The sequence below is a fragment of the Strix uralensis genome, chromosome 14, assembly GCF_047716275.1.
Source record: "Strix uralensis isolate ZFMK-TIS-50842 chromosome 14, bStrUra1, whole genome shotgun sequence".
In the NCBI taxonomy this organism is placed as follows: domain Eukaryota; kingdom Metazoa; phylum Chordata; class Aves; order Strigiformes; family Strigidae; genus Strix; species Strix uralensis.
In genome coordinates, this window is record NC_133985.1 from 20,731,412 (window position 1) to 20,758,118 (window position 26,707).

At 38.5% G+C, this 26,707-nt stretch overlaps 2 protein-coding genes across 8 annotated transcripts in view; both read right to left on the minus strand.

Moving 5' to 3' along the window:
* C14H5orf24 (chromosome 14 C5orf24 homolog) overlaps positions 1–2,732 on the minus strand; it is a 19,252-nt gene extending 16,520 nt beyond the window's left edge. The window contains exon 1 of the mRNA XM_074883629.1: positions 2,688–2,732. The gene's annotated coding sequence lies outside the window, so the exon portion shown is untranslated. The remainder of the gene's footprint in view (positions 1–2,687) is intronic.
* The window catches only part of DDX46 (DEAD-box helicase 46), a 27,939-nt gene extending 1,312 nt beyond the window's left edge, over positions 1–26,627 (minus strand). The window contains exons 1-24 of one of the 7 annotated variants that reach the window (XR_012630841.1): positions 26,494–26,627; positions 23,727–23,915; positions 23,310–23,450; positions 21,339–21,456; positions 20,284–20,449; positions 19,826–19,977; positions 19,400–19,513; positions 17,643–17,808; positions 17,158–17,278; positions 16,705–16,880; positions 16,149–16,270; positions 15,337–15,415; positions 13,444–13,526; positions 12,551–12,715; positions 12,026–12,188; positions 10,914–11,107; positions 10,208–10,345; positions 9,412–9,561; positions 8,567–8,764; positions 7,764–7,982; positions 5,559–5,703; positions 4,820–4,893; positions 2,688–4,046; positions 2,082–2,364 (exon numbers count right to left, since the gene is read on the minus strand). Coding sequence is in view for 6 of the 7 variants with exons in the window: in XM_074883626.1 (XP_074739727.1) it covers positions 3,999–4,046; positions 4,820–4,893; positions 5,559–5,703; positions 7,764–7,982; positions 8,567–8,764; positions 9,412–9,561; positions 10,208–10,345; positions 10,914–11,107; positions 12,026–12,188; positions 12,551–12,715; positions 13,444–13,526; positions 15,337–15,415; positions 16,149–16,270; positions 16,705–16,880; positions 17,158–17,278; positions 17,643–17,808; positions 19,400–19,513; positions 19,826–19,977; positions 20,284–20,449; positions 21,339–21,456; positions 23,310–23,450; positions 23,727–23,915; positions 26,494–26,510 (3,138 nt within the window). In the remaining variant the exon portion in view is untranslated. Of the gene's footprint in view, positions 1–2,081; positions 4,047–4,819; positions 4,894–5,558; positions 5,704–7,763; positions 7,983–8,566; positions 8,765–9,411; positions 9,562–10,207; positions 10,346–10,913; positions 11,108–12,025; positions 12,189–12,550; positions 12,716–13,443; positions 13,527–15,336; positions 15,416–16,148; positions 16,271–16,704; positions 16,881–17,157; positions 17,279–17,642; positions 17,809–19,399; positions 19,514–19,825; positions 19,978–20,283; positions 20,450–21,338; positions 21,457–23,309; positions 23,451–23,726; positions 23,916–26,493 lie in introns of those variants that run through there. The other 6 variants (XM_074883625.1, XM_074883624.1, XM_074883623.1 and 3 more) reach the window with 6 other exon arrangements.
* Positions 26,628–26,707: the final 80 nt, after the last annotated feature.

Consider the following 26,707-nt stretch of genomic DNA (forward strand, 5'->3'; position numbering starts at 1 on the left):
GGAAAGTGCATTCCTCAAGCGTCACGTGAGGAGGCCAGAACGCGCACACAGGGCCCGGCGCTCACGCTTGGATAAAGCGAAGGGACCGCGCACGACCTTCACAAGTAACTTGCTGTGAGTAGGCTTGTGGCAAGGGCTGGTTTTACTCCAAAGTTCACACTGAGAACCACCTCACCAGCCTATTTAAGGGCATTCTGGCAAATTTAGAAAACACTCTCTCAACAGAGAGCAACACACCATCGATAGTATGTGTCCATGGCAGAAAATTAAAAGCTAATTCTGGGGAGCTACACAGGCTCCATTCTCAGATCCACGTACCTGTCTCTAACCCAGTCACTAGTTTTGCTGAAGTAACTGCCATTTTTTACGAATGTAAACATGTCTGAAGGACTGAAGTACCTAAGTGCACTCTCTCTCGAGACTCCAGCATTTTCTTATTTTAGGAAGATTCCAAATTCAGCCTGTGGTGTTTGTTTCAATTCGGCTATTACATTTGCAGAATTTTAGCAAAGCTTTGCTTAATCTTATTTGTCTTCCACTTGAAGATTCGAGTGAGAAAAGCTCCTACAGATGACACTTTCAGCCCCAGAATCCTTTATTCAATTAGCAGCCAAATGCACATCACATAGACTGCCCTGCTTTAATTGTACAAGTAAAATTTCAAGCAGCCAGGACAGGGAACAGCTATGGAACATGCCAGCCTGTGATCTACAGTCATTACATTTTGGTTACAACTTTTACAGCATAAAGACTAACTTATAAAATAGGCCTTAAGCTGCCTATTTAATGAAACAAAGGGTGACAACTATGTGCAATATAGTTAGGGTAGTATAAAATTCTGAACTGTGATTGCACACAGTTTTCATCTTGCTGTGAATGTGATTTTTTTCCCCACCCAGAACATTGGATTTAGCCCTCCTCTCCTGTTTTCCTGGCTAGGGCACAGAGCAAAACCTCTGCCCATTTGCCTGCTCATGTGCATGCAGAGTAGCTTGATGTGCTGCATCAACTCTTGCACACTAATGGCCACCACAGCGATAGATGGGATCTGTTTATTAACCCTTCACAATGCGGTGAGGAATATTGCTGTTTGAATCTTTGGTGGGCTGCTTGCACAGAGAACGAGGGAGCCAGCAGGGCTGCGACCAAGAGTCCTGCTCTCTCCTTCCCCTAACCGCTAACTGATGCGGAGCTGCTGGGCCAGGACCTCAGGCTGTGGTGGTCACCATGGAAAATGGTGGCACAGGGCTCCCCTCCTCCACCTCCAGCCACTCTCGGGGTTCACCATCTCTTCCAGATTCACAGGCCTTCACCTACACAGTTGTTCTCTGCTAATTCACTGCCACCTCCAAGTGCCGGTGTCCTGTTCCCTGAGAACAGCAACACCCCCAGAGTACCACCCCTCGCCACCACATGTCAACACTGCCTTACTGAAAACATGCAAGCAAAACCTCCTTCATCATCCAGTATCAAATATTTGTAGCACTTATCCACCCAAAATACCAGTTTACTCAAGCACTGACAGCATAAGGCAACCTAGAAAGCTGGTAGTGTGTCACCTTGGGCAGGTAACAGAACAAGCTCTGCTTATGTGTGGTTAAAAAAAAAAGGAAATACATCATCCCTGTGCTCTTCCAACAACTGGTGACAAGAGTCTGTCCAGGGCAGATTCCCTGGAAAGCAGCCAGACCGTGATGTTTATAAAGATTTTGTCTATATCCATGGACACACTTGGAAAGAACTAAATATAACATTTTTCAGTACTTAATTGTGTTTTCTCCAAACTTTTATTCTCATCTTGTTTCCACTATTTTTTCCTTGTGTATTTATTAATTTGAGAGTTTCTTCTCCTCTGGCTTATATGCATTTCGCTCCTGTCTTCATGTATCCAAACACCTTCACTGTGACTTTCTTAACTGAATCTGAGCTGCATCTCATTGCATCTCAAGCAGAAAAACACAAGTTACCGTACACATCACCCTACTCCAGAAAGTATGGTTACTGTTATAGGAAAAACACGCAGAAGCAATGTAAGTGCAGAAAACAGATGAGCTATTCAGAAAGAGAGTTTCTGAAAAATATACATTGAAATTATTTTTATTTTTGCTGGAATTTAAAAAACATAGGAATATTGACATTGCATTTAAAAACCCCAGGAAGTTAAAGATTATACATTGTTGCATCTCTGAAATCCAACAGTGCAAAGCTGGAAATCACAAAAACGTCTCCATCATGCCTTTTTTAGGAGATACCAATATATATATGAACATTTTGAAACAGGATTTTTAAAGAAGTGTCAGGCTGTCCAACTTGGAAGTGCTCTTCATTAAATACACCAAAATCTGTCTCTCTTCAGGGGGGACACTGTCAAAAAGTTAGACAATTCAACAAACAAGTTGTATGAAACATATCAAAACCCAGTTCTTAACGGAAGGAAACCTGATGTATTTAAAGGGAACCTTTAGTGTGAGATTTTTGTTTTAAATTTTGAGAAGGGTTATTGTGTGTGCTTCTTCTCTTTGTTCTACTCAGTGTATTAATATTGACAAGTATTGGCTGTTCTTATCCTAAATGTATACGGTTCAGTTGGAATAATCACTACTTTCCTTTCCTGTATTGCAAATAAGGTACACTGATGTTAGAGTAACGGATGGTTGTATGCAAACAGAAACAGTCATTTAAATTACCTGAAGCTGGGAAATAGAAGTTGTGAATTTATACAGCCATGATGCAGATTGTACGATTTGTCTTCACCAGGGTTAAAGCAGTACATACACAGCTGTTTTAAAATGACACATTTCTTCTCAATGTGTCGGGTAAGAAAAGCTTTCTACAAAAGTCCTTTTGAAAGTCATCATCTTGGAAGTCCTGCAGCTGCTAGAATGACACAATTCAAATTGCTACCGCTTAGGCTCCAGATAAGTAGACAGGAAAGTTAAATGCTTAAGAGTAGTAAGTGTCCACCATGAATACTAATGGTTATGGGGATGAGACCTCAAAAAGAAAGGTCTTGCCCGTCCCAGTAGCTTATTGACTTCAATGATGGTCAATACTCGTGGAACTCATTCATAAATATCATTATTCATTTTTACTTAAAGCCATGTCCTAACAATAATAAAGACGACAATCCTGGGGGGGGAAAAATCACGTTAAATGTATATATAAGAACACTATAAAAAAGTGACAAAGTCATATTTCTTTACAAAAGAGGTTTCTCTTTTTTTCTGAGAATTTCTTTTTAAACTAAACAGGCTTTCATTCTTATGTCAGAGAATGAGGAAAAAAAATCAAATCCTAAAATTCTGATGTTTAGAAAAAAACAGGAAAACTATTTTCATACTACAAAACATTTCACTTTACAAAAACCCCAAAGAGTTATTCTATTACCTGGATGATAAAGACAAAATGGGATGTGAAAAGGATAAGAAGATCTTAAAACTAGACCTCAAGTATTTCTGGATAAAATTCTCTACTCTGATCACTGCAAGACTCTCTGACCTTAGGGGGACATTTGTACAGGGAACGAATGTGTGTGGAACCAGCCAGAGAGATGCTATGGATCAGGAGAAAATCCTGCCTTTATTCTGGTGTTTTATCATTTTTCCAGTATAAACTGATATGGCATGAATCATCCCCACAATATGAAGCAGGTACATTCTAACAATTTCCAACACAAATCCCAACATTGTTTCATTTACTTAACAGTACAGTCTGTCAGAAAAATTAAAATCTGTTTTATTTTATATTCTTTATGATGAAAAGTATATAAACTGCACTTTAAATTAAATCATGCTCCGCCAAAACTGGTCTGCTTTAAGACTGATAACTTTAGTGGAGAGAATTAAGATGTTTCAGCAAGTATCAATTTTCTGTTAAAAAATGTCCGCAAGACAAAATAAAAAAATTCTTAATTTACAATAAGCAGTGTAAACAGCAAAAACAACAGAAGCCACAAAGTTTCACGCACCAGCCACTGGCAGACAGATAATTCCAAATACTCATAGAACTTTGTATCTTCCTTTGTTGGTTGGTTGGTAAGAATTTTGCTGCAAATAAAGGAAAGCATAATCACAGTTAAAAGTGAAAATGGATAAATGAATTGCAATAAAACCCCACTAACAATAAAACCACATTACATGTAAATAAGCAGGTCCTTAGCAATCTCCTTCCTTTGGAAAACATTTTTATGGGGAGGTCAACAATTTTGAAAAAGCAACAAAACTATCAATAACAGCTCAGCAGGACCACTGGAACTGACAGCTGATTTGGAAGGCTACTTAAGAGAAAAAGCCAAGACACTGTCAAGTCCAATGTAGAATCACTGAAGGTTATTCTAGAGAAAGTCGAGGTTTCTTCAACCAGAGAACCCAAAATCCGATTTCTCAAGACAGTATCTTATTTGAAAACAGACTATGTTGAACACAGCTGATTAGTAGCTGGGTATGCTGTAAAGCTACGGCAAAACAAATCTCTCAACACATACAAAGTATTAAAATGAGGGGAATAATTCTCCTCTCCCCTGCCTGATGGTGCTGAAATTAGGAAACTGATAGGGATCTAACTCTTTAAGGGGTCTTTGTTCAAAAAGCTCTGTTAATGTGTTATCTCCATCTGCTGGCTGGATAACAGCCGTCTGTCTGCCTGATTGAACAGAGTCGTATATTTCCTAGGCTGTTCAATTAAACTGCTTTTGAGATCTCTAAGTCCCAGTCCCTAATACTAATAAAAACATATGCCAGAGTGTCAACATTTGTAGAAATCAATCTCATAAAGCATAAATTAAGGCACTTTCCCTCTGCATTCTGGATATTTCACTCACCAATCTGATGAGCTCCTCTTTTATAAGTCGTGTGATTTCTGCCTTTGCTTTCTGTACAGCCAGTTCATTGGCACCTGAGGACAAAAAAATATTACTGTCTCAAACATCTGCTGTATGGGGAGCTTACAGAATAAACACTGCTGGCTATTTTCAGAAACACTGTAAAACTTGCTGAATATCCTCAACTATTTGCTGAAGAACACTCCAGTATTGCATAGACTGCCACAGCCAGCCTGTGTGGTTTTAAGGAAGACACTTAAAAGACACAGTCATAAATCAGACTATTCAGAAACACCCAGATTAGAGGTTTCTTTGAGAAAAACTCTACTCAACCATCATGAGATTTGCAAAGTTTTTCTTGTAGTAGTTGATGTGATTTCTTAGACCTTGAACAGCTCAAACCTACACAATTCAATTTTCTTCCTTATTTCACACTGGCACAGACATCTTTGTGCTTATTCTGATTTTTTTAATCTTTTCTTTCCCCCTTCTCCAAACTGATTCCATACACGTTTGCTGTTGTTCTGTGGCAGGTCAGTCTTCTGAGGAGAAGCATCACTGTGATCCCTGTGGATCACTCAGAGTCTATTAAGATAAACAAGTGTTTCTTTAGTAATTATAAAGTAACTACAGTGGGTCTGTAACTGAGCATCCAAACACTATGACCACAGAGATTCCATGTCTAATTGTGAAACTAGTCTCGTATTTTAATTGAAACATTTATAAAAAGAATACTCACTTTCTATAGCCAAATAAATCTTTCGTTCTCCTTCCTTGGGTTCTTTGCCTGGAGGGAAGTAAGTTCCTCTGATTGTAATAGCAGCTTCAGAATATTCACTGATTCTCTGTAGTGCTTCTTTGGAGGTAACTTTCCACCTGGCAGTCTGCAAGGTAAAGGAGATGTGAGGATCAACGAGGAGAAAGGCATCACACAAAATGGCAATTCAAAGGTTAGCTGACATTTTAGACAAACAAGAAGAACACTGCACTGTGAAAATCGCTCACAGCATTCTACTTTAAAAATGCAGATTGAAATTTTAGCCAGTTGTTTTTATGTAAGTCTTTTTAAAAAAATCTGTCTCTTCTGTCAGCAAGATAGTTATGAAAGGAGAAAAGAGAATGGATGCATAGTACTATTGAAGCAAGAACTCTAAAGACCTTCCATTTTGCTACACTGAAAGTTTAAAACTTGAGATTTTTTTCTTGCAGTTTTCTGAAGCAGTACCCAAGTATTTTATTTAGCACTTTTTGTACAGGAATAGACTTCAAGGGCAAACATATACTGTTAATGGCTGCAAGTACTTCCCTTTAACAAAATAAATGTTATTTATTTCTACACAGTTCATTGGTTAAAGATAAAAATAAGTAAACCTTAAAATTGCCATAAATAAAGCCTAGGGAATAAACAGTGCCAGCTGTTTTTTAGAACCCTGTAAAAATTGTCCCAAATCTCTACAATATCCTCAAAAATACTTCACTACGATAAATGCATCCCATTAATCCAGACAATGAAATTACTAGAAAGTGTCTAGTAGATTGTTGGAAGTTACTTGTAGTTCGAGACTATTTTTTTATCATGGTGAGCTCAAAGTTAGAGGACTTAGGACACGACTGGGGAAGCTCACACTGCCTTGGCGTGAAGGCAAAGCTATTTCTGACAGGAAGAACAATCCCCTCCAGACCCTCTTTGGTTTTTCAGTTCTGGGAGGTTGAGCAAACATACTGTGTATCCTGCTGTAAACCACTGCTTTTCCAGAAGCCAACTTTGGAATACAGCCTCTAAAGGCAAGTTGTATGGCCCTGGATCAAAACTCTGCCTGTTTTATATTCTCTCTAGAAGAGGTACCTTATCAGCATTAATAAGACTCTCAGAAGACTCAGAAATTACTGCAGCCATGATCAGGAAGGCTACCCTATGCTATCTTACATGTGATGGTATTGAATGGTTGTGTAGTACTTCTATAAAAACCAGCTTCCACTGTCAGCTGTCGTTCTTGCTTTAGGCAATCGTTTTATCTTACTTTATTTCCGTCATCTCAGATCTGCACTGTGTCCATTATTATACACGTGTACAGCACGAGGTGAGTCCCTCTTCCTTACAGAGATTTTCCAGGGACATAATGAGCAGTGATGGTTCTCACTGATGAACCACCATATATACATCAGCGTGTCAGACAAGTTATTACAAAATATTGAAGAACAAAAAGAGGATCAGAAGAGAGCTATTTTTTCTAGTGCAGCTCTATTAAAAAAATCTAAAGATCTACAATTTATTTGCAGACAACAGAACAGTTACTTGTCTGGCCATTATGAGCAAACAATGCTTTGTACCTAACAAACATACCCTTAAAGAGTTAGAAGGATCCTTAAAAATCTAGACAACATTCTATGAATGAGAAACTGCTCAGGGTAAGAATTAAGAGGATTTCTGAGAGGAAAGGGTAACAAGCTACTAACAAAACAACTTGATAAAATAAGTCAAACTTGGGCAGAACCTCAAAAGGTAAATACAAGGAATTTGTGCTTGATACTGTGGAATATCAATCTTCAAAATAACAGATGAGGTAGACTAGAGCAGCAATATTCTGAATGGCAAAAATACTCAGGTAATAAAAAAAGCAAAGAGCAGTATCAGTCATAGTAGTACAGCCTTTGAAATAAAATGCCTATGTCAAAGATTTGGATATGAGAGAAGTCAGTAGCAAAGGGCGAAAAGACTTCTGTATGATAAGGAATGCTTGTTTTTCCAGTATTCTCTGGAATATGTCCAAAGGATTGTGTATCTATAAGCTGAGAAGTAATCACAGATAATGTAGTAATTTCAATGAGGTATGATAAGAAAGAGACAAAATATTTTATTAGTATAATCATAGTCTGAGCTATGAAGACAGCTGTTGTTAAATAATGGTCATTTACACTTGATTAGAGCAAAATGGTTACTTGCCTGTGGGAAGTCATTGATCTCTAATTCTTCTTCATATCTCTTAAAGGATTCATTTTGTCCTCCATCCTGTTTCTCTTCCTCCTGCTTCTCTATGGGTACATAATTGAGCTTAGCATTGATTTTTTCAGCCAGTTGCTCTGCAATGGTCTTGGCAGATACAGTAGGAGCTTGAATTGTGCCTCCTCTCAGGATAGCATTTGTAGCCTGCTGCATCACATCCTGTAAAAAAAATAGGTCCATGCTGAGAACAAGGTAGCCAAAAGAAGTCCTATATAAACCAACAAGGGTTTCATTAAAGCTTTCTATGCACTATAATTGTCCACATAACAAATACATTCTCCAAACTTTCTCTTCTTTCCTTCCTCCCAATAACTCCCCTCACACCTGCACAGAAAAGACCTTACTGGTCTTTTGTATCTTCAGTTCAAAATACCTTTGAACATTCCAGACCACATTAACCTAAATCTAAACAGATTGTATATCACATGCTTCAGCAGAGAAGGATGTTCTGCAACTCTGCTAAAGCTGACAAAACCTAATTGTGTAATTTTATCAGTAATGAATTAACTCTTCGCCAGGGCAGACAAAGCATTTTCAGTTGCGTATTAAATCTTACTGTCATATTAGCTCAATTACAAATCCTGTAACTTATAACTGAGTTAGCCCAGCACAAATGAGCTAAATAATGCAGTACGTTATCATTGTGCAGAAATAAAATGGCAGCCACAGAACAAAGAATTGAACAACCTTTATTTAAAAAAAAAAAAAAAAAAAAGAAAAAATTGCTCTGTAAAGAGCCTGACCTTAAAATGGAAGGGGACCAATACTTGTGCCTCTGCGCCAAGATTCTTCTGGGCATTGATTCTCAAAGCCAGTCTTTTAGCAATTTCCAATTTTTCTGCATTCCCAGCTGATGGTGTAGGAGCATTTGATGTTCCTGGTGCTGCCATGTCTTTTACTCTTTTCTTTGAATTGAACATGCTTTCGATTTGTTCATCGATCTAAAGAAAATAAGAATTATTACATCACTGCATTTACCATTAGATAATCTCATCATCAAGAAAGAAAACACTAAGGTGCATTTAGTTTACATGCTTTTTAAAGAAATAAATCTCATATAAATGGTAGAAGCCCACCCAGAACTACAACTCAACAAAAGGAACGGATGATCTAATAATCAGGGAAAAGTTTGAACATAGCGTTTACTTTCAAGGTCATGAAAAGGTGTCTAACAAACATTAAGAAAGGAATCTAACAAGGATTTAGAAATAGAAGACACTACTATGAATTAACACTGCAAGCAAAAAAGTGCTTGTAATTGAGGGCAATTGTCCTAGTTCATTTGTGCAAGATTAATATTACAAAGAAAAGAATTTCTGTGACATTTATATAACTACATATATTAAGTATAAAATATCAGTAAGACAGAAAGAGACTTTCAAGATCTTCATAAGATCTTGATCTTCATAGCTATGTATCTTTTATGTTAAAGAATACATACAGATCTCTACTCATGGAATTGAACTAAGTTAGTAGCGTAGGACACAGACTAACAAAAACCCACACATTCTGCAACGTGTTACGTAACCTACTGGGGAAAAAACAAATATATTGGAAATCCTTAAGCAACTTATTTTCAGGTGCTTACATCAACAGCTGTATCTTCATCATCTGAATCTTGCAAGCCAAGAGCTGCTTTTTGTAGCTTCTTTCTTTCATTAGCCAAAGCCTGTTCTGTTTCATCAAATTTAAAACCTTTTCCAGAGAATCCACTGCTTTTTTTAATCAACTTTCCCTCCTGAAAACAAAAACATGTATTCTCATACTTAGAAATTTAAAATCCTAGTTCCAATAGTCATAACTACAAAATTACACAAATCATTTTGAAGTTATTTATTTTAAAAAGCAAATCCTAGCACATTTAGAAAGCTCTTCAAATTTAAAACTGTATTTTACAATAAAGTGTAATAAAAAAGCTATGTTAATTCAGCAGATAGAAAGAATATACTATTGAGATTTTCTGTAAATATACTTTTTAAATGCTTTTCAAATGCAGTAAAAAAAATCGGTTTTATATCAGAAAAACTCCCAAGTCACTCTTCTCAGCATGAGCAAGATCCTCTGATGGCGAGAACTCTAGAAATAATAACACAAATTCTGTGAAAGAACTTATCTTTTACGTGAATTTTGATAAAAGCCAAAGCGCCCCTTACACAGTAGGCGTTTCTCTATCCCATACCAGATGACAATATTTAAATTCTCAAGAACAGTCCTGTAAAGGACATTCAAGATCCCAATCTTGAAAACACACACTCACCTAAGCATACCTGTGTGTTCTCAGTGAAGTCACTGAGATGACTCACTAAGTGTACTGCACAACTGGACCCACGTGCATACGCATTAAACCCAGACCAAAGCCCACTCCAGATGAAAGAATTACTTACAGCCTTCTGTTGGTCTTTGAAGTCAGCCCAGAGCTTCTCCAAATCAGTAGGAATTGGATTCCCAGACAATTCCAAAGCCTTAATGATATCACCAGCATACCGTGCCTGATCCTCAGTAATGAATGTATACGCATACCCCTGGTCAAAATTAATTTAAAAGATTATAAAGAAAAATCTCTAAAGACACTTTATCTCTAAATTTATTGAAGCACCCTGCACAGATGCTGTTGTTCTGGTCAATAAAAGTAATCATGACATTCATCAACATAAATGTTTTTTAGCGGGAATGTTGAATGAATAATGTGATTTCCCCGGAAGCTGATACAGAGGTAATCAACCAGAGAGGGTAGAAACTGAAGTCTTCCCATTCAATCTTGTCGTGGTTAAAAGTTTAGAAAATAAAATCTTATAAATTTAGTAGGGCACATTTCCAAAAGTGAAAAACACCCAAACTTTCAGCCACAAACGGGATTTAAAAGAAGATTCATACATCAGTAGAACATGTAAGTTCCAACTTTCATAGTCCTAAAATTCAGAATATATTTTACACATGATCACTCAAAAACCTCAGATGCAGTCTAAAGGGAAACCCTCTTCCCACCAATAAACTACTCTCTCTGTAGCTATCCATTAGGAACATCTTAATCAGCGGTAAATAAGGAAAAATCTTCAGTAATAACCAAAACAGGCAACCAATTATACATACTTTATTGCCGGCTCGCCCAGTTCGGCCTGCTCGGTGCACATAATCTTCGTAATGGTTGGGACAGCTATAATTGACCACCAGCATCAATTGTTTTACATCCAGGCCCCTTGCTGCTACGGATGTGGCCACCAGAAGTTTGCAAATTCCATTCTTGAAATCATTGATTATGCTGTCCCTGTCGTACTGATCAATACCTGCAAGTAACCAAACGAAACAGTCCATTATAAAGCTCTGCTTTGAGCCAAACAAATTTGTACACAGGTCAAAACACCCTTCAACTTCAAACAACCAAAAGCCTAAGCAAATAAAATTTCAGTACGTTCACACTTTTACAGGCAAAATACATTAGCCAGAATAATACACCTCTTAGTCTATTTTCCAGAATAACAAAACTTTTAGTTTTTCCACTACAAAAACATGTTTTCCCATACCAAGATCCTCAAAAGTTTCTCTAATATGATTTTCTACTTGACTTTTTATATGCAACTGAGACCTCATCTGGAGGCTTTGTCTGTTCTCTAAAGGCAACAGAAATCTCAGAACAAGAGTATTTTTCCCTCTTCCACTATTGCACTAAATGAACAGTGGTTTTGTACTTATTGGTTACTGTATTTTTAAGAGCAATATATATAGAAATTTTTAAAATGCTCTGGGACGGACAATATTCTAAAAAGATTTCCTCCTCTTACTAAGCTACTTCCGTTATATTACTACCTGATGGCAGAAAAGTGAAACAACAGCTGCTATTATTGTGGAATCTCAGATAAAAATATCACGTAATACTCCCCCAATGGCATTCACTACTCTACAACAGCAAGCAGTTAGTAATATTCCCTGAGAGATGTTAACTCTCAGTAACAATCCTGTTGCCCAGAGACAAGATTTGGCATCTGATGACATCTCACAGGAAACAATAAAGACTAACTACGGAAAACTATCATGTCTATTTCAAATTAACAGACAAATATCTTTCTCAACTATAAAGCAAAACCTGCTTAGGAAGAAATAATAATTGGTACTATCCAGGAACTAAATAACTTCTCTTTTTAACTACTGAATACCAATATTCTAGTTTGGAGTTGTTAATATAAATCCTTAAGGTTGTAGATTACCTCCATGAAGAGACAAGCAAGGGTAAGAGGCTCTCATTAAATCTTTCAGCAACCCATCAGCGTGTTCTTGTTTATCTACAAATATGATAACTGATCCTTTCTCCTGATAGTGCCCCAGTAGCTCCAGTAACTTCAAAAACTTGTTCTCCTCTTCTATGACAATCTGGAAAAAGACATACAAAAGCAAAGTAGAAAGAGTATAACTTGTATCAAAGTCATTAAACACATTCAGGGTGCGTAAAAATAAAAATCAGGAACCGGAGATGACTTTTTCAGGCTGTTTCCGCAGCTAGTGGCAAAACTGCTGTTCAGCTTAGTGGTATAAAACCAAATTTTTAAAAAATAAGTGATCACATTGCATTCACAGATTAGGGTGTTAAGTTTATTCTGAGGTCGTGTTTAATAAGGTCACTAACCTTCTAAAAATAAAAGCTCTGTGGGTATATTGGTTTATATTCAATATTGCTGGAAATAATCTTTTGCAAGCAAATGAGAAGATAAGCGAGGCAGATGTGTGATACTCACAACATGTTGCTCCACATCAGAGCAGACAACACTTCTGCCTCCGACCTGCACTTCTATAGGTTTACTTAGGATTCTGCGAGCTAACGCCTCCATAGCTCTGGGAAAAGTAGCAGAGAACATGACAGTCTGACGATCAGGCCTGACGTTGTCTACAATGCGCATAACCTGGTTGAAGAGAACATTCCCTGTTAATACCCAAGTGCTCTAATGGAACTTCATACACATACAGAACTGCCATCTTTAAAATTCAGTGGTATCTGCACTACACAGACTACAAAACAGTTCTTTACAGATTTCCTCTTGGGACCTTGGTGCTGGCGTTGGAAGACAGGCAAAACTTCCTGGATTTGAAAGGAAGCTGAGTGGCAATATGCAATCCGACAACAGCCCAGCAAAAATCTTAAGACATGCAGCAGAAACTCTACAGCTCAAGAGACAAAATAAAGGAATTCCCTTAGTTTTGGAGGGCAATATAGCCTGATGACAACTGAAAGATTCCTGGATGTCCAAAGCTGCCAGCAAGTAATTTGTCACCAACATTTCCAACATTTTGTCCCTCTCTCCCGCACAGGAGACATCAAAGGCTTTATAAACAGGCTACAACTACTAAAATGACATCTGCATCAAGGGATTACATAGGGCTACAACATAGACACAAGTATCCAAACCAAGTGTGTAAAAATAAAATAGTATGTTAGAAAAAAAAATTAAGCTATATAAGAATTTATTGAAAACAAAGCATGTCAGGATAACAGAAAAATCAGTCAGTTTAAACTGTTGCCCATATGTAGCACATCTCTTTGAACACTCATTGGCAGTGTAATAATAACGTAGCATTGCAAAATCCTTTGAGAATAACATCTTGTGGCAATATCAGTCATGTCATTAATTACCTGAGGCTCAAACCCCATGTCAAACATTCTATCTGCTTCATCAAGTACAACATACGTGACTCTACGGAGATTTGTCACCCGACCTGCGAAAGGAGAGGAAAAAACACATGGGAAACAAAATCAAATGGAAATCTAGTTTCCCTCAGGAATAATTTTTAAAAAATGTTATATAGTCTCACTATCTTCTAACAAAGACATTAATTAATTTTTTAAAAAATTCACTAAATGTGAATTTTAATGTTCTCATTTTAATCACATATACATTCTGGGAAATGCGTAAGTATGCACAAGGCCCTTTATTTTGTCAAACTCTTCTCTTGCATACCATCATAGGGCCAGAAGAACCTGTAAAATTCAGAAAACTGCCCTCGCCAAAACACATCATAAAACTAAGACTGAGATGAAGCAAGGAGCCACATCAGCCATTATCTGACAGCGCCACCTAGAAAAAAACATATTAGAGATTACAGCGCATGTGTGGAAGGCAAAGTCCAGTGCTAACTGTTGCAGCCTCAGAAAAAATCCTTTTATACATATAATCTGTAATGCTTCCTTGGAGCTCGAAATAGCTATTTGAGGATAATCATACTAATTCTAGTTAACTGCTAATAATATGCATAAAACAAGAGTAAGCAGTCTTTTCAAAATGAATATATAAAGATTAAAACCTACCCAGTAACACTACTAAACTTAAGAACCACCCCAAACTCTGGGACAGCTGGAAACAAAGTAAGCAAGTCGTATATCTGTGACCATTTTGAAATTATGATGGACAGGATAATTAGCACCCTTCCCAAACAAACAGCTAAGAGATTCCCTTTCACGAGAGGGATTTAACTCAAGGATTTAAGAATCATATTCTGAAACGATATAAACATGGGAACACATTCAGTTCCAAACAACTGTGGAGCGACACTGTCAAATGCTCTCAGAATGGAACAGATTTTCACATTTTCTACAACTATCACTCAGACTTGTGCCTATCAAACTACAGTAGAATTTGGTCCTTTCAGCTTCAGCAAATTGTAGCTGAATCCTCAAATTATTTTTCAGAGATTTAGCGCTGCATTTTTTTTAAGATACGGAATTCATACTTAAGGAACAAAATAAATATTTCTTAAAATCTACATATCTATTTAACATCTTAACACTTTCATCCCCAAATAATAACTTTGTAAAATTACTTGGGAACAGCATTAATGTACCTACCTTTGACGATTTAAGTCTTGGAAGCCCAGTTCTATATGTCTTGAAGGTACTTTTTCCACAGAAGTTAAATAATGTCAACAGTTTAGTAGAGGTTTTGATGTGGAATAATTTAATAATAAAACTTTATCTAACAAGCATGCAATGGTTACACTAGGACAAAACCTCTTAAAGCTGCAGTGGCTCAGTTTAATCAATCTGAATATTTGATGTAAGGTCAGTTCTTTTACTTTTGAACGGTTATTTAGGGAGGGCTTCGTCTGTTTGTTTTTTAAAACCAACAGATAAAGGCAGAGACAGACGCTCTTGTGTAAAAGAGGGTAACTGCTGAGCTACACTTCCAATAATAATAAAGGATCAATGGGCAGACAAAATAAGCAACTGTTAAATAACCTTTATCTAAATGGCCTGAAGTTAAAAAATTTGGACCAGCACATTTTAACAATGATAAACATTCTCAGAAACTCTTCAAGAATGTAGTATTTCCTGTCCTCCCCAAAAAAGTCAAACCAATATATGATTAAACCTATTATTAGTGCTATATATTCTCAATAGCTAGATAGTGCAGCCTGAAGAGATATAAGAAAATTCCATAAGACCATTTATCAAAATACATGATCTTTTGAATTTGTTAGAATTACACAACAAATATAAAAAATTCTCCATAGGAAAAGGTTTTCTACTCACCATTGTTAGCTGCTAACATGTCAATCATACGTCCAGGTGTGCAAACAATAATTTCAGCACCTCTTTTGAGTTCAGCTATCTGATTTCAAAACATAGTAAACAAGCAATTAGAGTGGTTTTTTGCTTTCTGCATTGTTTTTCTTTAAAACATGCATCACCTTGCAAAAAATAAAACAACATACACTATAATACAGCTGTTCTACTAATGTGCATTGTTTATGTAAAGATACTACTCTGCAATTTCTTTAAGTCTCTGGAAAACTTTGCTTTCCAAAGGAGTAACCTCTGACAACCTAAGTTACTACCACTTGAAGTAGTTATAACGGGAACACGACTTCTATACAGTTAAGGGCATATAAGAAATGTCACACATTATATCAGGGACAACTGATACTAAATAACCCATGTTCCATCACAGATGGTCACTTCTGTTGTTTCCATAAACAGGGATGGGGGGAAAAAAACCCCTTGAAATTAATCTCTAAATTACTCTGACATGCAGTATTTGCTAATGCAATAAACCAAAGTTAACATTTTCTGGCTTTTGTTATCTTGAGGGAACTCTCATACAAATACAGTTTCTCAATAACATTCAAACTATCACATCCCACTAGTAGTTTCGTTACTACCATGCTCAATACATACATAAAAAGAAACAGTCTGAAACTTTTGAGGACCATACGTGAGAATTTTCAAGATCAGTATGTTTAAGGCTAAGTTAAGTGGAAACACTTAAGCTTCTGCATTACTACCATTCATTAACTAATGAAGTTCAGGAGTTATCTGACAAGTAAGGTATGTCTTTTGTGTACCTGTTCACTGATTCCTGTTCCTCCATAAACACAGACAACTCGAAGCCCAAGTGTCTTTGAGAACTTCTTACACTCCTTGGTAATCTGCAAAGCCAACTCGCGAGTAGGTGTCATAATGACAGCTGGAAAGCAAAGCATTTTCATCATACACTGTAACGTAAGAGATGTTATTTATACAGCAAAATTTAATATTTTGTAATACTGTTTACAGTAATTTACATATATGTATTTTTAAAATGTAATTTCAAGAAAAAGAGAATTAAGACAGTATGAGGATGGGGTAGAAATCTGGTCAAAATTTCAAAATCAAAGGAGTAAAGTCTCCCAGATGTAAGGACATGCAAGTGCTCTTGAAACATTAGATAGCACACTGATCACAAACAACATTAAATAGCATGGTGATCATTAACTAAATAAAAAAAGCCCCTCACTAATGAATACTAGTAAGTAAGAATTCCTCCCTATAACCAAGAGAAGAACTGAAGACCCTTTAGAGCGTATGCTTGAGTTTTTATTTACTTCAAAAGCAATTTTGAAAAAAAAAAAAGCTTTGTACCTATAGGACCTTCTCCTTCTTCTAATGCTCTCTGATCCATAATGTGTCTGAACATGGGCAACAGAAATGCAATAGTTTTTCCACTTCCTGTTTTAGCAATGCCAATCAAGTCACGCCCATTCATAATTGCTGGGATAGCCTGGGTTTGAATGGGAGTGGGCTTTTCATAGCCATGTCTTAAAGAGAGAAAGAAAAGGTATTTTAAGAACAAAATAGCATTTGATAAATGTGAATCACAAAGTCATGCTGAAAAAAACTTGCATATTCGTATTTACATACACATACTAGTGTCATTCAAAAACTACAGCATAAAAATGAGCAGCAAAACCACAATACAAATGGCAGAAGGAACAACAAAGTTATGCAACAAAGAAAAAGGTTTTTCTCATAAATATATGATAGAGCATAGTGAACAAAATCAAGCATGCTGTAATTCATAAGGTGCTTGCTTACTTCTTGAGGGCAGTGAGAATCTTCATGGAAATACCACACTGTACCCAGGTTTTTATTGGTTTGGGGCAGCCTTTTCCCTTGACTGTAATTCCCTCCAACTCCAGCCTGTACACATTCACCTCTGAAATAGAGTTTGCATTGCAACAAAGTCAACTTGACATTTCTCTACTACCTTGATCAAAATATTCTTGATCTGTCCTTGAACATGAAATACTAATTTTATCACCACCAGAAAAACAGCTTTTAGCTTGTTACACATAAATACAAGAGGCTGGAGGAAAGGACTCAGGAAAATTTTTCAATCAAAGGCTCATAAATAATTATATGAAGTTATCAGTAACAGTGATCTGATTCAGTGTTTTTCTATATGAAGTTTCTCCAAATGCTCTTTATATTCCAAAAGAATTTGCTGTTTCTTTGCACATCAAATCCGTCATTCTTTTCTTTAACAGTACCCAAGGTGTTCTGGTTGTATTGTTCCTTACCTTCTTGAGTCATTTTAGCTAGTTCTGGTACTTCAACATAGAAGTTTTTCCTGAAAGGTTCATATTCTATCTTTCCATGATCCACTGGTTCTAGCAGCTTTCTCTGCTTGGTCTGGTAGCCAGTCAGGGCAGTCTGAAGATCAACTTCCTCCTCTTCTGAGGAATACTGTATAGATGATAATTTGTGTGTAAATTAGTATGAATGGTTCTGAGAGGCTCTGGTTTTTCACTTATAGAGGAACTTTACTCAGAAGCAACAGTAACTCCTTACCTTATTAGACCAGATACTGAAAACCCACTATCAGTTTAAGAAGAATCCCAATTGTTCTTTCATCTGTCTTTTGTTTCTCCCAAACCTTAACTTTCACTGTGTTCCATATCACTTTCATGACTTTATGAATACTAACTACCAGCCTTGTCATCCAGAAATAATCGATCACTGCCATACAACAGAAATAGTAAGAGGAAAATATGAAGAAAAAAAATCCAGCCAGCAAACCACTGATGTGTGTCCCACTGCAGCCACAGTTCTGACAGATGCACCCAACTCAGCTTTAAACTAGTCGAGCACTGACAAGACTGGAACTGCAGGGACACAGAGCTCAGCGTGACCCAGCTGAGCTACAGCGCTAGCAGGGGCCGTCGGCTACAACTTGGGCAAGGCTGCCTCTCCAGGACCTACCGGACATCAACGTACCTGTACCCTCAACAACTATTCAAGCCTACACCACCACAATCAATATTCCTGTTCTCCTGAAAGCATTTTATGAAGCCAGTTTGGACACAGAAGGGTAATTCTGAGAAGTTCAGGTCCAATCACTGAGCAAGATGGCGCTCTGAGAATCCCAGAGCACTGTTCTGTTAAAATTCAATATTCATGCTGATCTGCCACTGCTCAACATGCAAAAAATTGCACACTGTGAAGACTAGGGGGAGACCTACCAACTCATTGAACCCACACCCAGAGAGGGAAGCTGACATTTATCTACTTGTATCACCTCTTCCTACTAAAACGCATTTGTTATTTACAGCCAGAGTAACAGAAAATGCTTATAAATTTGGTTTAGGGTGCTGTCTACAGGAACACGTGATTTGGCACAGCGTTTTATAGCCCTAGGCAAAATCAAACTCCTTTGTACTCTTTCCTAAACTGTAAAATGAGAACACCTACCTCTTATTTGTGCTAAAGAGATGTCTCATTATGATTTATGAAGTGTTTTGAGATCCGTAACTTACAGGTGTTTTGGAAATTAACATATTTATACTTACAAAGAAATTCAGCAGAAATGTAACACACTTTTCTTAGATCAGATAGGTGGGACTGTGTGCAGACTGAGCAGCTGCATACACAAACACTCTATACTAGCTCATGGGTCATTCACACACGGGATCACTGGGACTAACCACCAAATTTCTGTAATGTGAACACGTGAGGTGAACACACGCTACATCTGACATACGTCAGCCCACTCGTATTTAGAACAAAGCCAGACAACCCGACGCACTCATTCAGTTCTCATCTGTGTAACACTGCCTCTGAACAAGAAAGCTGCAATGGTGATTTCTGAAAAAAAACCCAGTACAAGTAACAAGAAACTGCATAAAATCAAAAATCTTGTGATTACGGTTCTGCAAATTAAATAACTAAGTGTTTATCTCCTAGGAGATGGAAAAATCTCAGGACTACCCTTGTTCTCATACCTCTTTTAAGAGGCACATTGCCTTTTCAGAGTAGAAATACAAGACACATCCATTACCTCCATTGCATCTTGGTCATTCTCCATGAGCTCCCCTTTCTTCTTTTCTGACTCTGCAGCTGCCTTTTTGGTTGTCACCACAGTTACTACTTTGGTAACAGTTGGTCCGGTTTTCTACAAAAACAGTTAAGAAAAATTATTGCACTATCATATAAAACAAAAACCATACTGTTTAAAACATATAGAAAATCTGTACTTCTGAATGCATTATGCTGTGGGGGTTTTTTTCACTTTCTGCAGTGAAATTTTATCACATTAATGCTTGATAAAAACAGCAGGAAATTAAAGGCAAAGAGGCATTAAGTGCACCTAACTTACTTTTTGCTTTTTTGCATTTCCCCCCCTTTTTTTTCAAAGCCATTTTGATATTAAAACAGAAAGTTATTTTTGAAAGACAAAGACAGGAAATCTTAATAGTGATTTTACCTTTTCACTCCCACCTCCACCTTTCACACTTCTCATATTGAACTTCTTGACCTCTTCTTTTACTTCTTCCATATAAGCATCCAAAGGATCTAACTCTTCATCTTCAACCTCATTGCCTTCTTTTTCTCCTTCTGCAGTTTCCTCTTCATCATCTAATAGGAGCAAGAAAGATGGGAATAAAACAGACAGGGAAAGAGAGGAGTGCTTGCGTGTGTTAAATTATTAGTCTACCCAAATAATTACAGTCCAGTTTTATTACTAGATCATTTTTCCTCATACAAATCTCTCCAGTTTGTTCATCTCAGTTGTATCTTAAACCATCTGAAGTCATGATCAGATTTAGGCCTTGTTATTTTATAGTTCACATTCTGAAAAGTAATTAAATGCTTTAAAGATTGCGTAATAAAAATATTATTAGGAACAAAAGTATTTTAACTTATATACGAAAAGTTAAATACCATCATCATCTTCTAAACTCCATTTTTTCCCCTGTTTCATCTCTTCAATTTCCTTTTTCAGTTCTCCTATGTTTTCCATTGCTTTCTTGCGTTGTTCTTCCCTCCATTTCTCCACTCTTTCTTTTCGTTTTCTCATTTCTTCTTCTAGTTTGTTCTGATCAAAATTCTATGATAAAAACCAGCCAAATAGTGAAAATAAATAGCCGTAATCCATGCTTCTTCAAATAAATATAACTGTTGTGTGAGCATGCCACTGAAGACTGGACATCCACAAACTTATCACAACAGAAGCAAATGAAAATTACTACCATCAACTGTAACATTTTCAAGTAAGAAATGCAGTTACTATTTTATTTTTCATGATAGTATCCAGCATATAATTTTTAAGATAATAGCAAACTAAACTTTCCTTTATTTACTAGGAAAAAATACTGTAACTCACACCAGCAAGTTTCAATTCATTTTAGCCACTGATCAATAAAAGAGTAAAGAATCATCATGTTACCCTCTGCTTCCAAAAGTCCTCCTAGTACAAAAACCTGTAATTGGTTTATGACTGGGGAGCCCTCACTGACAGTGCAGCCACTGTTAATGAAGGAGGGTTAGTAACAATGTGCTGGTTTAGAAGTTAGCTAAAACTGCTAGTCTGGGAATTCTTCATCTAGGCACGTCTTTTTATGAGATGGAACAAGGCAAAGTGAGCTGCCCTCTCCCTTCGTTCTTTAATTCCTGCCTGGGTCCAAAAGCCAAGAAAAATGTCCAGCTCCTCTACTGACACCTAATACATGAAAAATGAGAGACCCTTCACACTTGTCTGTGGTTCGCAGTCTAAGCAGTTTGAAATCTTGAATGGAGAAGAACGTTTCTTCTGCCAAGAACTGGAAGCATACTCCGCGACAGGAGTCTGTGTTACTGAAGTGAATACTCTCTCATTCAGTGGGGATTTTGTCCAGCTTTAAGAACAGCTTTCCTTTTGTTAATGCCAAATCTATGGCTAACCTAATTCCTGGTTTAAATTCTTATCTTTTAAATTCGTAAGTGTTAAAAGCTTCTACCTCAGTGGCCACAGTATTTGTAGTAGCATCTTTATCCTTCTCTTCTTCTTTGTCTTCTTTGTCTTTTTTCTTTTCTTTGGAAACTTCCACACCTTCTGTCTTTTCTTTAGATCTTGACCTGAATGGTAAGATCAAAAATTTCTTAAAACATTACAGCTTTTCTCAGGGTGGGGATACACGTGCTGGATAGAACCAGAACCATGAACACCCAGTACAGGTTTATGTTTTCAGATACGTTACAAAGCACACTGCCTCCCAGAGCATCTTTCCACATCTTGGAAATATTCCCTTTAACTACCAGAAATGTACAATCTATTGCAATCCACTGATGCACATGCTTTGGTTCTGTTCTTCTCATTTCTTTACAGGGGGAAGTCACAGACTTCATTTCCAGAACACTTACAATTGATACTCTAGTGGTTCTGCAGTTTATTTTACACCTCCTTGAAGACAGCAGTTAGAAAAGAGATACTAAAAATTTCCTGTTTGTTGAATTTCTAGAGAAAGGTAAAGTGATCTAGCATCTTGCCACAGAAGTTTGAATGTCCCCCTGAGCATACAGTACTGGCTGAAAGACATAAAAACACCTCTCCCTGAGAAAAGCTACTTATGTGACTCAAGTGTAACGTGCAGACTTGCATTTAATACAAAACCCATTTATCACAGGTTTTATTACCCTTACTTGCTTCCAATTTTTAAAAAAAGGAAAAAAAAAAGCATCCAAATGAAACATGTGCTAACTCATGATAATAAATGCAAAATTCACTTTAGCCAATTAAATCTCATTAAGCCTTTTTCATTGGGCTATTCTAATACAAACCATACACTTATTCAAAAAAACTTTGATTCCAGCTTCTCGCAATTTCTAGATTGTCATCAACCTGCTTATTCTTTATACAGACTGCTGTTACAACTTACGGACTTCCCACTCATTCTACAGGATAGCATGACATGCTGTTTGTAATTATATCTGAAAATTCCATTAAAATATATTTAAAACAACATGACCTGTAGTAAGTTTTTAAACATTTCTAAAGTCAACATCTAAAAGAGTTCAAGCTTCACCTCTTTACTAATTCTATTTACTAGACAGTTTATTTGACTGTAAACCCCTAAGACCAGTTCTTGTCAAATCCATATTGATTTGAGCACACCCACAGAATTCAACAAACAGCAGATAAACAGGTGGTGGCTTTACCAAAGCAGACTTCTGGAGCTTCTCTGAAGTGTTACACTATATATTTTATTTTTATGCACAAGTAATTTAAAAAAAGCACATTCCAAACTTTATTGGCTTACATTCCTTAGAACACCTTTTGGGTAAATAATGGATGAAACACTGAGCTCAGGTACAATCAGTGGCACTTACTAACGGTTTAGAAATTCCTGTTACAGATGTCACCATGATCCCCTGCTGCTACCCTACCTGCAATTTTTTTAAAAGCCCTGTATGTTTCCACAGAAATAAAGTGCTTTATCTAAGAAAGAAAATGATAGAGTGTATTACTGAGAACACAGCACTGGAGCAAATCTGGTAACAAAATTTACAATTCTCCAGTAATTTTAAAGTTTAAAGAAAGTTATACTTCACTGTAATGCCTGTGCTAGAGAGCACCCGTACTGTATTAATTTGTGCATACATGCTGGGCACAAAACATCACTTATTGGTACCAGAACCTGAGACAACAACAAAGCATTACAAAGCTTTCAGAATGAAATTCAGTCTTAACTTTAAAGTTAACTGCTTTTTTTAGCTGGCCACAGCTTCGACCTTTTTCTTTTACATTCTCCCAACAAACTGTGTTAGAATGTTAAGCAATGGGAAAAGATCACAACAGTATACTCACATAATATTCTCATTCTACAAACCACAGCTTTGCACAGCTTTGCCTGATGATACCCTCCATGCGACCAGTAGTTTTACAGTATTTTGTCACTATGACATTGATTGTAATTAGAGAACACAAATACCTGTTTTCTGTTTTCCTGTTCTTGCTTGGACTGGAGGATCGAGACCGTCTACCTCTGCTTCTGCTTCTAGAGCGCCTCCTCTCTCGGCTCCGGGATCTTCTTCTCTCTCGGCTCCGTTCCCTTTCTCTACTTCTTGAACGTCTGCCACGGCACAAAATTGTATTTGTTTAGCATGTGATCATAGTGTCATTTTAGCCTGCTATTGAGGAACTGGTTGGAAAAAGAATCTGACAATCAAGACCGCTAAGAGCTTACGAACTCCAGCACCAGCAGCTAGAAACCATTTAATAAGCAAAAACTTTAAGCACAGTAAAATCTATCATGAACAACACCAAAGTAACTAATTTTAGTGGAAGAACAACCATATTCAGAGGACAGGCATTTTTATCTACTTTGACTGGAATTGATAAGTCATACCTTTGACGCTTTCTGTCACGCGATCGAGACCGTCTCTTGTCCCTACTGCGTGACCTCTCACGTCTACGTTCTCGATCCCTACTTCTAGAGCGTCTGTCTTCTCCACGTTTTCCTCTTTTGTCAGATGGAGAACGACTTCTAGAACGGCTCCCAGAGCGTCCACGTGACGCGGAGCGCTTCCGATAATGCCTGCGTTGTAAATTCACAAAAAAAGATGAACGTGAGCGTGAGAACAATTTGCAGTTAAAGGACAATGGTCATATTTAGGTGGACAGGCCAAAAAGAATTATTTATCTTAATTCCTTGGGACTTTTAAAATTTCAAAACATTTGTAATCATCTGGCCAAATGATGATTAATGTACATATACACCTAATGATGCTGAAATTAAGAGGGATTACTTGGTTATATTTTTGTTCTGGTTTTAGAGTACCACTATATAAGCACATGATGAGAACACTAGAACATTAAGAACAATTTCCTTTTTAGAAATTCACCCATTTCCATTGTACACAGGAAAAGACGACTCTTTGAAGCCATCTCAAAATTTGTCAAACAAATAAAACCATTCTTTGTTGCAATATATATTTTTTATCCAGATAAACTAGGTAAATTATACCTCTGCTCAATGGAAAAGCTGTCAAACTGCAATTAAAGAAACATAAACCCCTGAGCATATTTGACATGGCAATAGTTAATGCCTTTATGACGCTGACATCACAAGAAATTCCATCAGATCATCAAACAGAACATGGACAGAAGCTTTAAGAAGTTAGCAAGGCTTGAGGGGTGGGTGATGGAGGTGGGAGTGTCTTTCTCCCCTCATTAAAGGTCTCTTATCCCAACCACACTGTGGGAGAGAATAGGGCTAGGAATTCTCTAGGAAACTCTTCAGCTGAGTGTACAGGTCACAGAGGGACCTCGACTATGACCATCTCCTCTTCCTCCAATTCCTGATTTTCAGTCACCACGGCAGAATAACTCCCTTGTTCACCCTCCTGTAGCCCAGGACCCGCAGACCCTTTCTCCAGACAAGACTAGTAGCCAGGCTTGGGAAGCAGGAAGAAGCAAAGACAGCACGACCTCCAGCCCCCCACCTCCTTCTTTCCCTTCCATCATTGCCACCCAGGGTTGTGTTACAACAGTATCGCCACTAAAAATAATACAGTTTATTTCAGCACTTTGGTATATTTAGGTACCACGTACGTTTGGAACCAGTACAGTAGCAGTATGGTATCAATATACTGCCTATCAGCAGTACCACTGAATGCAAAGAACATCTGTCAGCGTTAGCTCTAATTTCTTCCCCATCTCTGTCACAAAATGCCATGGCTCTGCTCCATTCTTCCCCCCTTCTAATCTTTTAGTTTTAGAAAACTAAAAAAAAATTTTTTTTGCAGCGTGCAATAAAGCAGAGTATATGATTTCAGGTTTCAAAGGCCCTGGCCTGATGAACATTTCTTTACATCACCTCCAGCACACGCAGCACACCCCACCCATCTCCACCCACCATTCATGCTCACCCTCTTACCATTTCTTCACTTTTAAAACTTTTTGTTGGTATTAAAATAGAAAATTAATATAAGTTTTAACCAATTTTTGCATTATTTTTAGCCCAAACAGAAAAAACCCTTGTCGTTATCAGAAGAGAAGGTGTACTGTGATAAGCAAGGGAGTCCTGCTAGCTTGAGCGTCAGCAGTTTGGTGTTCAGCTCCCAGATTTTGCAGCCCGAGTCTCTAACGGCGTCCTGCTGGCAACAACTGCTGCCCTAGCTAGTCTGAGACTAATTTAGACGTTACCCAGCTCTTCAATGAATCACTAATTTGAACCCAAGCTCGTTGTTAAAATTCCAATTCATCTGCCTCTCTCAGTATAAATTTCAGTTATGGATCTAGGAAGCTGCTACAGTGTAGGGACAACTGCATGTGGGGACTATCGTGTCACAGTTTTAGTGTTAAAATCCGATGGTAAGATTAAACTAGGAAACAGAGACATATGCCACAACAGCACTTGCAAATTGTGGAGTTGCTTTAAAGCCTGATACATGTGAGCGGCTCCAAATCATCTGGCAGCACAGGCTTGACCCGAAACACACAAAGTACACGATCACATTACTGCTGAGTTGCTTACAACACCTTATCAGGTGTTTATACCAGCTGCGAGAGGACAGAAGATACGTGATCCTGCATAAACTTAAAAAGAACAAGCGAAAATGTCTAATCCAGGTTAAAAAAGCCTACCCGGCTAATTGTGTCATTGTCGTGATTTTAAAACAAGCCGGCAAAGGCCGGGCGGGCTCAGAGAGGCTCGGGGGTTACCCCCGGCGCTCCGGACCCACCGCCACGCACCGCAGCCGGGCGCTTGTACCCCGCGGTCGCCCCCCGGGCAGGGCCCTAACGCGCCTCCGGGCCCAGACACGCGGCCGCGACCCCCGGGCGGCTCCTCAGGGCGGCGGGCGGCGGCGGGGAGCCCGGCAGCTCCCAGGGGAAGCGCGGCCGCTCCTCGCAGCGCGGCCCGCCGGGGCTCTAAAGCCGGGCCCGGAGCCACCCAGCCGTGCTCTCAGAGCGAGCCCCTCGCTCCCGCGCCGGGCCCGGGGCCTGCCGTGGCGGACCCCGCGGCCCTCAGTGTGCCCGCCGGCCGGCAGGGCCCGCCGCCGCCCTTTGTTCCCCCCCTCCGCAGCCACCCGCCCCGCGCCGCCACCTGAAGGAGCCGCGAGTCCCGGCGCGGCCCAGACTGACCGCAGCGGCGGCGCCCACGCTGCCCTCACCTGGACTCCCGGCCCATGGCGGCGGCTGCGGCGGCGGCGCGGTCCCTGCGCTAAACGGCGGCGGCCATTCCGCGCCCCAGCGCCCGGGACGACGAGAGGCGCGGCGGGAAGCTGCCGCCCACCGCTTCCTGCCCGCCGCCCGCCTGCCGCGCCCCCTGGCGGCCTGGAGGACGCAGCGCCCCAAAACGGGCAGAAACGCCTCAAAACTTCCTGC